The sequence below is a fragment of the Haliotis rubra genome, unplaced genomic scaffold (genome assembly GCF_003918875.1).
Source record: "Haliotis rubra isolate DU_JTF1 unplaced genomic scaffold, ASM391887v1 Scf127, whole genome shotgun sequence".
NCBI lineage: Eukaryota > Metazoa > Mollusca > Gastropoda > Lepetellida > Haliotidae > Haliotis > Haliotis rubra.
The window spans coordinates 1,229,283-1,246,710 of NW_025765192.1; the positions used below are offsets into that span (position 1 = coordinate 1,229,283).

Here is a 17,428-nt window from a genome sequence, read left to right on the forward strand (position 1 = left end):
CAGGTCATGAGCATGGCTTTCTTAAAACAATAATGATTTCCACAGGTCATGAGCATGGCTTTCTTAAAACAATAATGATTTCCACGAATTCAAATAAAACGTTTAAGTTTAAGTTGTAAAAAGTAAACAAGAAGTACCGCAAAGCCGTCATACCACTTATGTTCACATCTACCAATACGTTTTCTCTTGGGAGACTGTGACAGTGTGCTACATAGAGGACATCCGACTGACATAGTCACTTCTACACATACTGCCAGTAACGTGATAGTCACGTATTTAAATGAGACAGTACATGCGATCAGGTTACTCATCATGAAATAAACTAGCCAGTAGTTGAGGCAACACGTGCTCATTACGATGAATATTCAAATTTTGTGACTGTTCATCTGTGTCATCGAGTTATCATTGCCGAAGGAAAACAGGTTACACTGACAGAACAGAACAAGTACATGTCATGTTCATTACAGTTTGATAGACAGGGACACCAGGTGACTGGATATACATGTGTGTCGATTTCAAAACAACATGGCAGCGTATGACGAGGCATTTGCAAAAGCTGGCCAAACCCCTGGGTTAGAAATATGGAGGATTGAGGTGGGCATTTATTCCGTATTTTCATTTGTGATCATGGTGCATGCGTAATTCATACAGTGTGGTGATGGATTAAGAACACCCGGATAATCCGGATGAGGCTGAAAAAATCGATACAGATTACCTGATGCCATATTTACAGTTGAATCACGTTATCAGACGAGCACCTGGCATGGCGTATATGATGATGTATACAATGGAGATGGTGCCAGTAACGTCATATGTCAGGAATAATGTTTTAAGCTTCAAGGATCCGATCCGATGATCTTTAAATGTATCCCAAAAGTATGTTAGTGATTCACCAGACAATATATACACGTGCTGATCTTAGTTGGCTAGGGCTATTCAGCAGCCTATATGAATCAATACACATATGTGAATCATTCTCACATTTGTCTCATACATCAATATAGCTACTGATGTTTCCAGGAAATATGATATTTGGCGAATCTATGATTAAATGAAGGCACACGGTAAATACAACCTTACGAAGGAAACAATTTAGCTGTTATTGTTTCCTTCCACGTATTAACACGCTATAACATATGTTAACCTGTTAAAGCATTATCTACATGAGAACCATGCATTAACCAAACTCCCCATTGCAGCATGGCGGTAGTGGTAGGGCAGTCTTACACCAACATGTTCTGGTTAACAGAAATGTTCGGTAATTTTCAATCAAATATGCATTAGCAATCACGTCCACATTTGCATATATTGTGCAATGAAACTAACTTCTAAAAAATGCTTACATTGCACAAAACTGCGTATTATTGAAAATGAAATCGAATAACCTGTGTTGAACAATATCATTCACATCTCGTTCATGTTTTGTGTATACAGACACACCAGCTTGTGTCGTGAATTCTATACCAAGTTATATTGATAGAAATATACAATTGTATTGATTCATGCAATTTAATAACGGCTGATAAAAATCTACAGCTCCTTTTGACAGGAAATAACATTTTTGATATGGCTTGCCGGGATGAAACTCGTACATGGGTCAGATGGCATGCAAAACTTCGCTTGTCAACATATACCACGTTCACCTTATGCTTGGTCTGAAGATGGACCGTAGAACTGAACAAAATCACGGCCGATGTTGACGTTAATGGTCGACTTGTTTTTCGTACATTGACGACGGACACATCAACGTGGTGGTTGAGGAGGTATAGATCAAGGTTTCGGCTGCCATGCAAAGGTGTCGTGACGTGTTCAAGTCGCGAGAGCCCTCCGAAGCGTGTGGCGAACATCTGTGAAGCACGGATTTTTATCTCGTTTAAACACAGAATGTACCGAGGATGTGCTGTATGTTTGTATATCAACATGCAGTCAATCGATACAAATCTATTACAACATATTAGTTCCATTTTGACTACCATTTACTTCACATGGGTGATTCCTCGCACCACTTTGTCAATTTCAATTTGGAATAGCAATCACACACACGTTACACACACGTTCACGCACGCACACGTACAAATGCGCTCATACGTACACACACACACACGCAAATTACGTGACAATCTTTTATGGATAGAAGTTATAAAAGAAGTTGTCATCAATGTCATCCATAAAATGCCTTTCAAGAACCTCACACACTCTTACCTCCACCCTTTACATCTTCCATACAACTTCCTAAACTGCCTCTCTCTACGCCTTCACATCACTGTCGACGCATTTAAACACGTCCATCTCAAGGTGATTAGGGGCATGTGTCTCGCTGGGATTAATATTTCTTAACTGTTTTCTCAAGTACGTGAAGGAGAGACAGTAGCCATCTTAGTCATCATATTAGCAATAGTTTGTTGCCTTAACACTTCCCTCTCTGAAGTGTTTCGGGCATCTCTGCTGGATAAGTCTTCTTTGAAACATTTTCAAGTTCAACTATCCCAACTGACGACTCCACTCACAACGGACATGTTGATCAATAGTTGGCCGCCTGTCGTTCTGAAGAATTGCTATTTTTGTGTTTGATCATTGTTCAGGCATGTCCTTACCTACATACAGGAGGTGATCCTGAAACATGTCATCTTCATTTAGCTTAGTGATGGTTGCAAGGAACCTGTGGGCCGTCTTGGGATCTTGGAACGAAATACGGTATCTCCCTCCTCCCCTGGACTGTGCCTTGTTAAAGTCAGCCAACTGGGATGATATTGTATGAGATAAATTTACTTTTACATTTTCAAGATTTCGGAGGGAACAAGGGAAATGCTGTTGGCTGTCCCGTGACTAGACTCAGAGATAATGGGAACTGATAAAGACAGCAGGTGTGGAATAGGCAATTCTCATGACAATACGTGTATAGTTCAGTAGGCTTCTAGGTGGAAGGTAATTGGCTCTATCACTAGACACGGGTCACGTATGTAAAGCAAAATACATCAAACCCAGTAGATTTGTATGTCAAATTTAGTGAAGAGATGCAATAGCAAAGGTCATTCGAACTCTATTTCTGACAAAAACTGTAAGCTACACGAAAGTATATAGACAGAAACACACGAAACTATAGGAATATAACCAAAACTCAAAAACTAACAGAATTTAAATATATATATCATATCAATACTAAAACAGAAATGTTATTTATACTTAATCGCCAGACTCTCTCACACACACGGAGGGCAGGTCAGCTTAAATTGCCCTGTCAGCAGGCGACCTATTAAACACTTAAGCAACCGCGAAATAAGTTAACCAAACGTTACTTCTGTTAATTATCTATTCTCTAGGTTATCTAAGGTCTCCAACATTCATACCTGTATATTCAAAGCAGGCATAGTCATAACTTGCATATTACATTGGCGGAACCACATTTTAAGGGCTTTGACTATTATTTATTATTATTGGATATTTATATAGCGCACATTTCCACGCACTAGTGCATGCTCAAGGCGCTAGTATGTTTTCCCTCGATCATTGGATGTCAATCTTACTATCAATCTCAGCTCCCTGGGGATTGTACAACTATTGCGGCCTTCCCATCCTTACGAGGTACCCATTCACAGCTGGATGGACTGGGACACATTGTCACATTACTTTGTCCAAGTTGACTGCACGCTGCTGTAACCGCAACTAGGTGGTCATATACCAACGGATTCGTGGGTTCTTTTAAGCGCACATGGTTGTGTACTGTACATTAGGGGTTGTAACAACACTGAAAGAGTCTGCACACAAAGTTGACTCAAAGTTTTTGGTCACCTGGTCACAGGTAGGCTCGATTCCGGCAGCTCAAACTCGCTGGATCACTAGCCAGGCTGGCGCCTTACCCCGTTCGCCCACCACGCCCCACCTGACTACAGACATGTGTGTTCTGGCCATGGATTAAAGAGATGTAGCTGTACAACCAGGTTATGAATATTCATCCGTGTTTAACTCCTGCCCTGAATATCACTTTCTGACGAGGTATGCCCATTGACTGAAACATTAAGGATAATGTACATCCTATGTCAGTTCAGTTTTTCAACGTTGTCACTACTTGACTTGCTTAATTGTTACATAAACTGTACAAGTTTATCTGACTGACTGACTGAGTTTAGTTTTACGCCGCTTTTAGCAATATTCCAGCAATATCACGGCGGGGGACACCAGAAATGGGCTTCACACATTGTGCCCATGTGGGGAATCGAACCCGGGACTTCGGCGTGACGAGCCAACGCTTTAACCACTAGGCTACCCCACCGCCCCTGTACAAGTATATCTTCGTACAATGATAGGGGCGTTGGGGTAGCCTAGTGGTTAATGTGTTCGCTCGTCACGCCGAAGACCTGGGTTCGATTGCCCACATGGATGCAATGTGTGAAGCCCATTTCTGGTGTCCCGTCGTGATATTGCTGGAATGTTGCTAAAAGCATCGAAAACCATTCTCACTCACTCACTCATTCACTCACCCGTACAATAATATGCATGTGAAGTAGTATGCTGCGGAATGTACCACTCTCAACGTACCACTAGAAGGTATATTATAGTCTGTGGCCTCCTCAGCACCAAACTAAAGAACTTTACATGCTGGTAATACTACCAGCCGTATGTACATCATTGTGGTATTGTCCTTATCTCAGATACACAATGGTCATCTGAGGTGATGTGGCCCAGCAAAATGGTTTATTGTTTAATAACACTATTTACATAACATGTGTCCGATAATGCGACAAACATATTTCTGATTATTGATAGGGAAGTTACAATGTAAGAAGAAACAATGTATTAATTGTTCTATAGGAGATACGAATTTTCAAAATAATAACTAAAGGTTATTTTGGAGGTTACGTGTAACGGTTCATGTCAACATAACGGTGCCAATAAAGGGGATGGTACCAGAAGTAATACGTATTTGGAACAATACGTCATGGCTTCTTTTTCTACATCAATATGTTCTAAATCTAAATAATTTGCCATATTACCCATGGATTCCTTCCACGCTCTTTGTCGTCACTTTGTCGTCACTTTGTCGTCACTTTGTCAAGAATGACACTGTGATCTTTGTGATGAAGCCTGTACCCGTGAAGATCCGGTTAGAATAATTATTGATCTTCAGTAACCCATGTTGGTCGTAATGGGCGACTAACGGGATCGGGTGGTCAGGCTCGCTGAATTGGTTGACACATGTCATCGTATCCCAATTGCGTAGATAGATGCTCATGTTAATTATCACTTGATTGTCTGGTCCAGAAACGATTACTTACAGACCGCCGCAATATAGCTTTAATATTGCTGAGTGCGGCGTAAAACAACTATGAAACAGTGCTGTGAAGCCAACAGTTTGAGCACCACGACAATAAGTGATCCTTACCTGTTGCCATTTACTGTAGATGTTGCAATGTATAAATAAATTACATAACGTCAACTTAAAGAGAAAGGTGAATCAACGTTCCATCAATGTATAACTTATTGATGTATCACACATAGATGTTGTAAGCGACAGTGAGACAAAATACAAACAACTCCCCTCCACTGGGACACACACATCTGCTTCATATCACGTACATAAACTATGTTTATAACGAACTGACGAATACGTCGAACCATTTTATCGTCGAACTGTTTACAAAGAACTACGGTTATAACGAATGAAACAAGCGGTCACGTTGAGTTACCATTGTTTCCTGTACATCATATTGAGTAGGTAGGGGCCAGCTTCCGAATAAAAAGAAAAGGACCAAATTAGTGTATTTCCCAATACCATGTGGATATCGTTGTATCAATATATAGGTTGTTGTCACAACGATCTCAATCAATAGGACTCGCAAAAAGCAGAGTGTGATCACATGTTTCCATAACTATAAATGATGGTGACAGCCCTGCTTCAATGATTTACAGAAAGCAACAGCAGTACGTGCTTTGGGTGTCGAGGAAGGATGTCGCACATCTCGCGCTTCCATTTGTGTTCTACGATATAGCTGCAGCATCACAAACAATAAAAGTATTGATTTCGATATTGGGAACAATTTTTATCAATATTCAATACGTTCTTAACTATTACTGCCTTGTTTAATTGATATCTATGTTAGACAGAAACTATGTTTTAGAGAATATATAACTTTAATTCGCTCTTGCACTTTTCTAGCATTTTGAGTTTTAAGAATAGCACAGCTTAGAATATATAGCATGCTTCTTTCGCGGTTTTTAAGGATTTTTTTTAAATTTAAAGCCAAGCCGAATTTAGATTTTGTAAAGAGCGTCATGACATTTATAGGGAAATAATTCATGGGAAAGTATGAGAATCTGCATGAGTCTCACCGGTGTCGGTGATGTGCCTGAAGTTGCATCATGGCTGTCGGGGAGGCCGTCATACTGTCGTTGTCGGTGCTGCATGAGAAGAAACAGATCAGCGGTCACCTAATACATTCTGACAAAAACTCGTAAACCCGACAGTGTTCATATATTACGAGGAGGCTGCCGACGGAGAGGCATCAGTTGGCGAGGTTTATATGACGGGGATAAGTTTAAGATCATGGTTATTGGTTTAAAATGCTGATGGTTTCCCTGTGAAGTCGTTGCAACATTACTCATAACCTTGTTGAAATACTTCAGTGTAATTTGTTGATAGTTTGCCTGTGAACAGTTTACTGTTGTTGCAATTTATGTCAGTATCGTCCTGGAAATCTTGAGACATGTTAAATTCCAAAATGCCATGCCATGTGACTAAACACCAACACACTGAGTACAAATATTGTGAAAAATAGATTTTATTTTTAGTTCTTTGAAGAAGATTAGTGATACTTCTTCAGAGTAATTTCTTGATATAGTCTCTCGAAAAAGAAACGCAAAGGTGATATAGATATATGAAAATTCCAATATTTTTCAAACTTAGTGTTTGGTTATTATAATTGCCCCATTATAATGCTGGTTTCTGTACATGGAACGAATGCTTGTGTGAATGAAACGCATCTTCGGAAACTTTAATGCATGTTTACGTTCGAAAAAGTCACTTGTATGAAAATGTCATGGAGAAAATGTGGTTCGCAATATGCATGTGCAGTTCTGAAGAATCGTGAGCAAGGACATTGCCTATATAACGCTGTTTTGCGCTAAAAGAAAAATATCGTTATACTCATTTCTGTAAATTAAAACATTGCCATTTGACGTCTGGAGGCAGGGGACCTCGGATTACAACAGTAGCGCAGGATAGGTACATCCGGGTGCTCCATTTCGGAAATGAACTGTCACAGCAACTGCAACTGCGCAAACCATTCGTAATCGTATACGTAAAGCTGGACTTGGAGCCAGAACACTCCATTTTTGCCTTGTGCTGCGACGACAACATCGACGTCGACTGGTTCAGTGGTGCAATAACGTTCGATTCTGGATTATACAAAACTGGCGTCGTGCATGGTTCCAATCACGCTTTCTGCGCCAATGCCACGGCAGAAGAGTACGCGTCTATCGACATCGAAAAGAACATTTTGCCCAGAATTGTGTCTCCCATGTTGTCCGAGATGGTGGTGGAAGTGTCATGATTTTGGAAGCCATATCCGTCGCGCAGAAATCTAACTTTGTGCGCCTTTAGGACAATGTAACTGCTATTCGGTAGAGAGATGACATCTTAAGGATTCACATAGTTCCAATCATTGAGCGAAAGAATTTGTTGTTCCAGTAAGATAATGCCTGGCGCACACAGCCCGTGCCATCATTCAGTATCTCCAGAATGAGACTATTACAATGGCCTTCAAAATCGCCCGACCTCAACTCCACCGAGTATTTGTAGGATGACCTCGACCGACGGGTAGGTGAAATTCAACAGGCGCCCACTGTCAACATTTCAAGAGGAATGTAATAAAATTCCACAAGGTTGAATTCGAAGACTTATTCAGTCCATGTCAAGACGATGCAGATCAGTATTGGGGGCTCATGGTGGTCACAACAGAGATTGAAGACAACTCCCAACTCGGAACGGACGCCTTCACATACTAAAACTTCGTATACGCTATACATGTCAACAGACATTTGATCATTATACTGTGAAATTTGGCTGCAACTGATCCAGAATTGCATTTCATTTGGTTATCTCACTATAAAGTTAGCAGATTAAATTCGTCAAAATACACCTATTCGTTTCTTTTTTGGGAGAGTATGTGACACCTCGCTTTTCTTACCATCTCATGCTATGCTCTACACACGGAGGTCTCATACGTACCTATTGTCACCTTTATTTTAATGAAACTTGTGTGAGTGTGTTCCCTTTCTCTTACACCTGGCGTTATCACTGATATCTAGTGATCAGTTCATACATGGATCAGTTCATACATGTTTCATCACTATTTTCCTTTTTTTCTCAGTGGATATATATAAAACTGCTGTATCCCTGGAGTTGATGTTTCAATCATGTATTTATGTTGACATGTGTTTCCTATACATAATACATGTCCAGTAGCATCGCAAATGTTTTATTTGCAAACAGACATTAGCATAAATTGGTCTGATTTTTTAAAGTATGAATTATTTTTTAAAACTAATGAAAATCGATGATCTAGTGTTGATATTCTAATGAAGTCAGAAAATGTAAAATCGCAAAAAAATATTTTCGTTGAAGGTTTGATCAGAAGTAAACACCAACGAACTTGTTGATATTGATGTAGAACATCCAACCCTAAACCCTGGCAGTACTTGCCAGAAAATTAACCCGTGAAAATCAGGGTTAGAATTGGTCTTCAGTAAGCCATGCTTGTCGTAAGAGGTGACTAACGGGATCGGGTGGTCAGGCTCGCTGACTTGATAGACACATGCCATCGTATCCCAATTGTGTAGATCGATGCTCATGCTGTTGATCACTTGATTGTCTGATCCAGACTCGATTATATACAGGCCACCGCCATATAGCTGGAATATTGCTGAGTGCGGCGTAAAACTAAATTCACTGTCAGAATATTTACGGCATCCAGATACTAGTTCTGCTGACATCGTTGCTCCTCAGATAACGGTGTGTTGACACAACCTCCATTTACTACCTATCGGCGTGGAGGTGATACTTTATACCAGCAGTCAATATGCTCAATACATTCTGCAACAGATTGTGGTGAGATAGGATATATGAATTAGGAATTCTATCAAGACACATTAACCTACCTAACCTGAGTGCTTATATACTGTGCCAACATATCATTTGCATACACCGGCAATGTTGGCACCAGAAAGTAACAACATATGTCCTTGTTTCTTTCAAATCCCTGGCATGCTAGAAACTTGGACATTTACACAATATAATGTCAAATTCAATAGTCACAAATATTTCAGTAGAGTGGTGTCGGGTATTACCGAACAGCTGACATCATATCCCACCTAATTCCTGTAGTGTTCCACTATATGAAACCTTAAGTAATACCAACAGAGAACCGTCCAATGTGACATCATATCCCACCTAATTCCTGTAGTGTTCCACTATATGAAACCTTAAGTAATACCAACAGAGAACCGTCTAATGTGACATCATATCCCACCTAATTCCTGTAGTGATCCACTATATGAAACCTTAAGTAATACCAACAGAGAACCGTCTAATGTGACATCATATCCCACCTAATTCCTGTAGTGTTCCACTATATGAAACCTTAAGTAATACCAAAAAAAACCGTCTAATGTGAATCATATTCACACATACAGACTAGTAAATCCTATCCAGTAAATCTGTAACCGATAAATATTTGACTAGACAGGTTACTTTGCATTATCTACCGTTGGCGGGCTATTCCGAACTGTCGGGTCGGTTTATGCCGCACATACGATGTGCAAAAAGTGATCGAAGCCACTCCCGGACTGTCGTTTATTTTCAACGTGTACAGGAAGTTATTAAACTCTTCTGTTACTGACATTTGCATGTTTTTCAGTTATGAGGAAGAGTGTTACTGGATCGATAGCCCAGTGTTTGCCACGTGTATGGCGGCAATGCCTTTGAATATGATAACAATTTCAGGAAGTATTTGAAAAGATCGAATGGACGTCAATATACCAGTAATTAAATTATACCACGGATGTAAACTAACACAATATATGGCCCAAAATTCCCAGTAAGGAAACAAGATAACTTACACTCTGATACCTTACACATCGAATGCTAATCAAAGCCTGAGTCAAAAGCTTCAAACACTTCCTCATTACTTTCTGAAATTAAACATTAAACATTGTATTGAAAAAGACAGGAAAAGTTTATTCTTGCCAGAATAAAAGTTAGTGATAGATACGATTTCATGATTTACTTTATTGCATTACGAACGATCGATCGACAAAATTTGTCAATTGTTCGAAAGATACAAACATACATTGGAGTTAATTTATTAACATTCACAGTAAAAACAAATACTGATGCCGATGCAAGCTTTTTCAGGATTCATGTTTATATTTGGGTTTAAAAGATTACTAAATCATCTCTCATCTCCCATATGTAAATTGCGTGCATTACGTGAAATATGTGATTCTCCTTGCATGGTCTTTCTCTTGTTTAACTTTTCGTCGTGTTTCGTTTTTATTTTTAAAGTTAAAAGGCAGTTTTGCTGGGCGAGGAAGTTTCGTTCTCAAGCTTTGCTCATAGAAAACGCTGTCACGAACATCAATTTTGGGAAAATATACGGAAATTAACTATATTCGGTAGTACCCGACACCGCACTACAATGCGTTTTCTGTAGGAATCTTAAAATGTAAAGTGGCAGTCATGCTGGTATTTGCATTCTTTGAGCAATATTCCTAACAGAGACACAGAAAATGCTGATTCGCAGATGCGCATTCATGATAAGAGTCGGAATCGTACAATCGACACTGCTTTTAGCAGATATTTCATATTAATATGTAAAAGCTTTGTCAGTATAATCACATGTCCCAGTCAGAGGAAATTGACATGCAATCTATCACCAGCGTGCATATTCAGTATAACACTAGTGCAGTGCTACTGACATGGTGAAACAGGATATAGACAAGACCAAGCCACCAGGACTGTCTATGATTCACTCGGCGTCTATGTACGACAGCTGGTGATCTCCATGAATGTGCAGCAACAACGATACCACTGCACACGCTGGATGAGTTACCGGGTTAGTTTTGTGTGGGTCTTTTGATCGTGGTAGTGACGACGATGGAAACAGTAGCAATAAGTGTTGTGTCTAGCAGTGATGCATGTGTGCAATCACCTATGCTGCAGCGTTCTTCGTATTTTTGTAAGTGTGCTCCTAACCTTGAGAGTCGGTGTCACCGAAGTATGTCACTGTGTTATTCAAGGACCGACACATAAGAAGATCGCGCCACTGGGTAATGACATTATGTACAATGAATGTCAGGTTACGTAAATGACGTTCCAGACAACAGTAGTGATAATATTGCGTGAGTGAGTGAGTGAGTTGGCTTTTACGCCGATTTAGCAAATTCCAGCAGTATCACGGGGCACCAGAAATGGGCTTCACACTGTGTACCCACGTGGGGCATCGTAACCGGGTCTTCGACGTGACGAGCGAAAGCTTTAACCACGAAGCCACCCAACCGCCCCTGATAATATCGACTATCGTTAAGTTGTATGTATTCCTATAATCCTCAATTAACTTAAGACTGACTGACTGACTGAGTTTGGTTTTACGCCGCTTTTAGCAATATTCCAGCAACATCACGGCGGGGGACACCAGATATGGGCTTCACACATTGTACAACTTAAGAAGAGAAGGGGAAGAGATAGAAGTGCTAATAGGGAAGCCCTACTCGGTTTCCTTGTGTACCGACTTTATGAAATGGACGTCAGCCTCAATGACAATAATAGCCCTTATTGCAGAGATATTGTGACTTAGATTCACACACATTGTAAGAATCACTAGACGAGCATATTAAATTAGCACAAGGTTGTCGAGTCGTCATGTTCTCTGTACCTATGTATTGAGGTGAGGTGTGGTGAGGTGAGATGAGGTGAGGTGAGGTGAGGTGAGGTGAGTGACTGAGTGAGTTAATATTTATCGTCACATCGGCAATATTTCAGCCATATCGTGACGAGAAAATTAATACATTATAGATCAATAAATTTAGAAAATAAATGCCTGTTGACGAAGAACAGTAAAACTCATAGTGTATCACAGATATCCATTTAACTGACTGACTGACTGACTGAGTTTGGTTTTACGCCGCTTTTAGCAATATTCCAGCAACATCACGGCGGGGGACACCAGAAATGGGCTTCACACATTGTACCCGTGTGGGGATTCGAACCCGGGTCTTCGGCGTGACGAGCCAACGCTTTGACCAATAGGCTACCCCACCGCCCCATATCCATTTAAAACTAGTAATGAGATCTAAAACATTTTAACTAGAAATGACTAGACAATGTAGAAACAGGCTATAGATTGCCAACAACTGAAGGTAGATCACCATATTAGGGACCATGGGTGAGGGGTGGTGAAATGGAGTTATCAATATTATTGCATTTATCGACTTTGGCTGCGTGCGTGCGTGCGTATGTGTAACTGACGCGGAGCCATCTGGCCCGTGTTTGATTCCATTAATTTCCAGCGTCAGGAAAACAACACAATCTGTTATCATATGTCGGTATGACACAGCCAGGAGATCGACCAAACGTTCAATGCTTGTTTCAGACTGTTACTATTGATTAGTGTATACAAACAGATATTTTGTTAAGATAATTGTGGAATGCTGGAAATTAGCGTATGATGGGCAGTCTGGTAGGGGTTGGAGACGTTCCAAGAAGATCCATTATGAACTGACCAGAACCCATATCCTGGTGTTGTTCATTTTTTCGGTACCCATTTCAATGCCAAAACATGCATTGGCGGTATTCCACACAATATTGCCCTGTCGGAAACTGGACATTATTGAGAATGTTTCTGTGAAATATGATACTCAGATATATGTAGTCCTCTCCCTCAGCTGTTACCTGTAATCAAGCTTCTACAACACACTAAGCAATAACCTATCGAAATGACGGCCTGGAAATAATCCAGTGATCGAAACCATGAGCATCGATCGAATATGGACACGTTGACGTAGTAGCTGGCACTGTGTACAACGACCACCCTATTCCCTTACACACAATCAGTCACCCTCAGTAACAACCCGATTTCCATCACGACTGTCGGTATTAACGCCGTACTCAGCAAGATGCCGGTTATACCATAGTGGCCTGTATATAAGCAAGTCTGGACCAGACATACCAGTGCTTGATACTATGTACAACGACCACCCTATTCCCTTACACACAATCAGTCACCCTCAGTAACAACCCGATTTCCATCACGACTGTCGGTATTAACGCCGTACTCAGCAAGATGCCGGTTATACCATAGTGGCCTGTATATAAGCAAGTCTGGACCAGACATACCAGTGCTTGGTACTATGTACAACGATTAAGGAAGGTGACACGCGGTCGGCAACTCCTGGAGATGACCAGTCGATCTATTTAATCGCCTCTTAACGCACGAATAAACGGGGTAGGGGGTAGGGGGGAGTGTATGTACAATCAGAAACCCTAAAACAGCAGTATAATAAAATAAAATAAATATTTCCAAACCGTATCGCAGTTGCACTGAAACGGTGGTTCTTGTATAATTGTATAATTTCCCGAAATGTTTGAAGATTGACCCGTTTGTAGAATTTGTAAAGTTTAACTCAAAATAAGCATAAGCATCTCAGATGGGTTAAAGAGACAAGAGAAAGTACTTTCCTACAAACAATACTGTACGAAAGAGACGGTATATATACTCATGCCAATAATGGTTGTCACCCCCTCCCCATCCCAACCCCACCCACACCTCACACCCCACCCCACACCCCTTCTCCAATTAAAAAATTGAAGTGGGTGACAACCATTATTGGCATGAGTATAGAAATCTGCCGGCAATACTCTACTTAGTTGTCTCTATATTCCATATAATGAAAATAAAACTTCCATTACATACAAATGCTATTGAAACCCAAAGAGAATATAAATGCGCTATAAAGTCCCAAAACCTACAATTGTGAGTGCAAGCAATTTGCACGCATGTATGATGTCTTATCTTTGCTTTGATGGCTTATGTTACCTTGCTGGCAGTTCTGTAATCTGTTGCAAGTGTCTTATATTTTTTTGTTTTTAGGAGGTCACAAAAGCATTATCCACGCACCGTTTCAGTGATAACTGCAAAAAACTAAATTAAACCACAACTCAATATACTTGTTACTTGTAACCCAGACTTTATGAACAATAGTTGTGTATATAATATAAATTACACGAGGCACATTTCCTTGGAGTAGAACACTTCCACAATAGTAATGCATTGACAGTGGAAACCAATACCAACGTTTCACTAAGTACTACCGCAGCTTGAAGTAACAACTGGTATAATCTGTCAATCTGGAAACGGTAGGCATCACTTGTGGCAAATTACCTCTTTGTGGTATTCAGCTTCATAATCAGTTTGGCACGTGCTGTGATCACGTGATGCTCAGTGACATTGACTTTCTGATTGCTCTGCTTATGGGTCTCCATGACACACTCTATCAGGATGTATATCAAGTTCTCCTGTTGAGATGAGTTGTGCCAGGTTCTGAAATGACAGCTTATCGTTATCCCATGTCAATTACATATGTTTGTTGTAAGTTTATTAATTATTAAACCCGTGAAAATCCGTGTTGAAATTGATCGTCAGTAACCCATGCTTGTCGTAAGAGGCGACTAACGGGATCGGGTTGTCAGGCTCGCTGACTTGGTTGACACATGTCATCGTATCCCAATTTCGTAGATCGATGCTCATGCTGTTGATCATCGGATTGTCTGATCCAGACTCGATTATTTCCATATAGCTGGAATATTGATGATTGCGGCGTAAAACTAAACTCATTCACTCACTCACTTATTAATAATTAAGGCTGGTCATAAGAGGTGGTTCGAGGAACTTAACCTCTTCGTTTGCCTTCAACGAATTTGAAATGAAAACAACAACAAAAAACATTCATACACTTTTTCTTCTTTTTCTCTGGCTGAAATTAATTGCTAATCTACTAACACGGGGTATTTTCGGTCAATACCTGGACATAACACTCAACACAACGATAAAATTATCTCTACAGTCATGCAATATGTTTACTGAAAGAGTCAAGTGTACATTTCTGACAACATCAGAAGCATGTGTTTATGAATCACTGCCAAATACTGATGCTATCAGGTGTTCCTATTATCAGGTGAGCGAACACTACCCCATCTGTCAACAAACACATGCAAAGGCAATTCAAATATTCATCTCCAAAATAACAAGGACATATGGTAGAAGTCAACATAGGATTGTTTTTGTCACTAATGCGTGTCAAATTGGAAAATATCTAAAACGTTTTGAATGCGTGCAAGTGTCATATGGCGAATGCCACAGGATCAAGGGTAACGAAAATGGTCAACATGACCCTTAATTTCTTTTGGGTTTATGGGCTTGTATCATCAAGGTGTTTAGGCACCAACTCACAAGTGTCATCTTTAAAGTGTTTTGGTTTGAACCCACCGGTGATCAAGTAGATCATGCAGTATGTCTTTCTTCCACCATAGTAAACAACGCCCGTAGTTTGTGTCCTGTGGTATATCCCTCACACACAACTATAGGCCGTATATTACATTACGACTGCATGCTTAAACATGTCTTCATTCATTTCAGAAACTGAAGGTGGTACCACAGGACCTTTCAACATATGGATCCTTCTACACTGGAGACTCGTACATTGTTTTAAGTGTAAGTATTCTTGGCTTCCTCTTCACCAAGGATGTCCAGTAGAGAAGAAAGTCTTGGTGAAGTCAAAGAAATAAGGCAGTTATGTTTCTGATTAATCCTCTCGATTGTTTGCTTCAGTCTGTCTTTGTTGATTACTTTATTTTGTAGTGGGACTTTCGGGTCGTTTGTTGTGTACAAAATGTATTTGTAGTAGGGATTCTCATCTAAAAATAGAACACCAACCCTCAGAATTTTACTGTATGTGAAACAGTATTCTTCTGGGCGTAAAGTGGTGAAGGTTCTTTCAGTTAACCACCGAATATCAGCGATGACACAGATGTTAGTGAGAAGGGTTAGCATGTCCGCCCCCACAATGAACCAACATATTTAATGTTTCATGGTGACCTAACGCTGCACAGGAGTATTCCTCTCGTGTGGCTATGCCCTGTAAACAATCCACATAAGAAATCATGTGTAACTGAAATGTTTATGGCCGGAACGAAATACGTGTTTCAGTACCCGTGGTATCCGAAAATACAACGTATTGGTGCCCAGAATATCGCTCAAAGTGGTTTGAGGAGTAAAACTGGATCCAAATATAGAGGCAGAATTTGTTCATTGGGTCATCTTAACCTTCGGTGTAGATCATTTCTGATGCAGTCTATCACTGTTTTAACGTCCCCAAGGGGCGGTGGGGTAGCCTAGTGGTTAAAGCGTTCGCTCGTCACGCCGAAGACCCGGGTTCGATTCCCCACATGGGTACAATATGTGAAGCCCATTTCTGGTGTCCCCCGCCGTGATATTGCTGGAATATTGCTAAAAAGCGGCGTAAAACCATACTCACTCACTCACTTTAACTTCCCCAGAAACGATTAATTACAGGCCGGCATTAAATAGCTGGAATAGCGGTGGCTTGGTAGCAGGAAACAATTACTCTTAATGTCAGTTTGGATATTCACATGAAACGAACCATGCATTGTTACTGCTGGGAACTACACTACAGTCATTGTGCATGTGTAGTTGTGGCTGTATTCCATTTACACAGATGGCCTAGGATCTGTTTTGCATTAATTATTTTCAACAAAGGAGTCAATTTAGATAAAGTCAACAAAACTTAATCTAAAAGTATCATGATATATAAATACACAGTGCCATTTAGAAAGTGCTCAAATGTAACATATGTTATATTTTAGGATTACACTTTCTTAGTAAAGTACAGATTCTAGTACTTTTATTGGGTTGAGTCCCACTCAGAATCAGGCACTTAATCGCCAGTACACAAAGTCAGCCTCCTAACCCGCCCAGCCATCGCGGCTTCCGTGGAACTTTTCTAAGAAAATGTAATCCCAAATATAACATATGTTACATGATGATACACTTTATTTCCACAATGCAGATTTTATAATAGTAGTATGTAAATGAGCGTGTATCATCTATTGATCGCTTGGAGTTACAGAATTTTTCATGACAGAATTTGCATAAAGCATCATATGTTGTTTAACGCCGTACTCAACAATATCCCCGCTATAAGACGGATAACTGTAGCAAATCTGGACTAGACAATACAATGGCCGACATCATGAGCATCGCTCTAAGCAACTAGGATACTATGACATACGTTCACCAAGACAACGAATCTGACCTCCTGATCCTGTTTGTCGTCTCGACAAGCATACGTAGATACAGAT

The 17,428-nt window shown here is 40.2% G+C and overlaps 1 protein-coding gene across 1 annotated transcript in view; it reads left to right on the forward strand.

The window, feature by feature from the left end:
- The first annotated feature begins 322 nt into the window (after positions 1-322).
- Positions 323-17,428, forward strand: part of LOC124266662 (advillin-like) — a 100,831-nt gene continuing 83,725 nt past the window's right edge. Inside the window, exons 1-2 of the mRNA XM_046701463.1 lie at positions 323-594; positions 15,687-15,761. Of these exons, the coding sequence (XP_046557419.1) occupies positions 526-594; positions 15,687-15,761 (144 nt within the window). The 5' untranslated portion in view covers positions 323-525. The remainder of the gene's footprint in view (positions 595-15,686; positions 15,762-17,428) is intronic.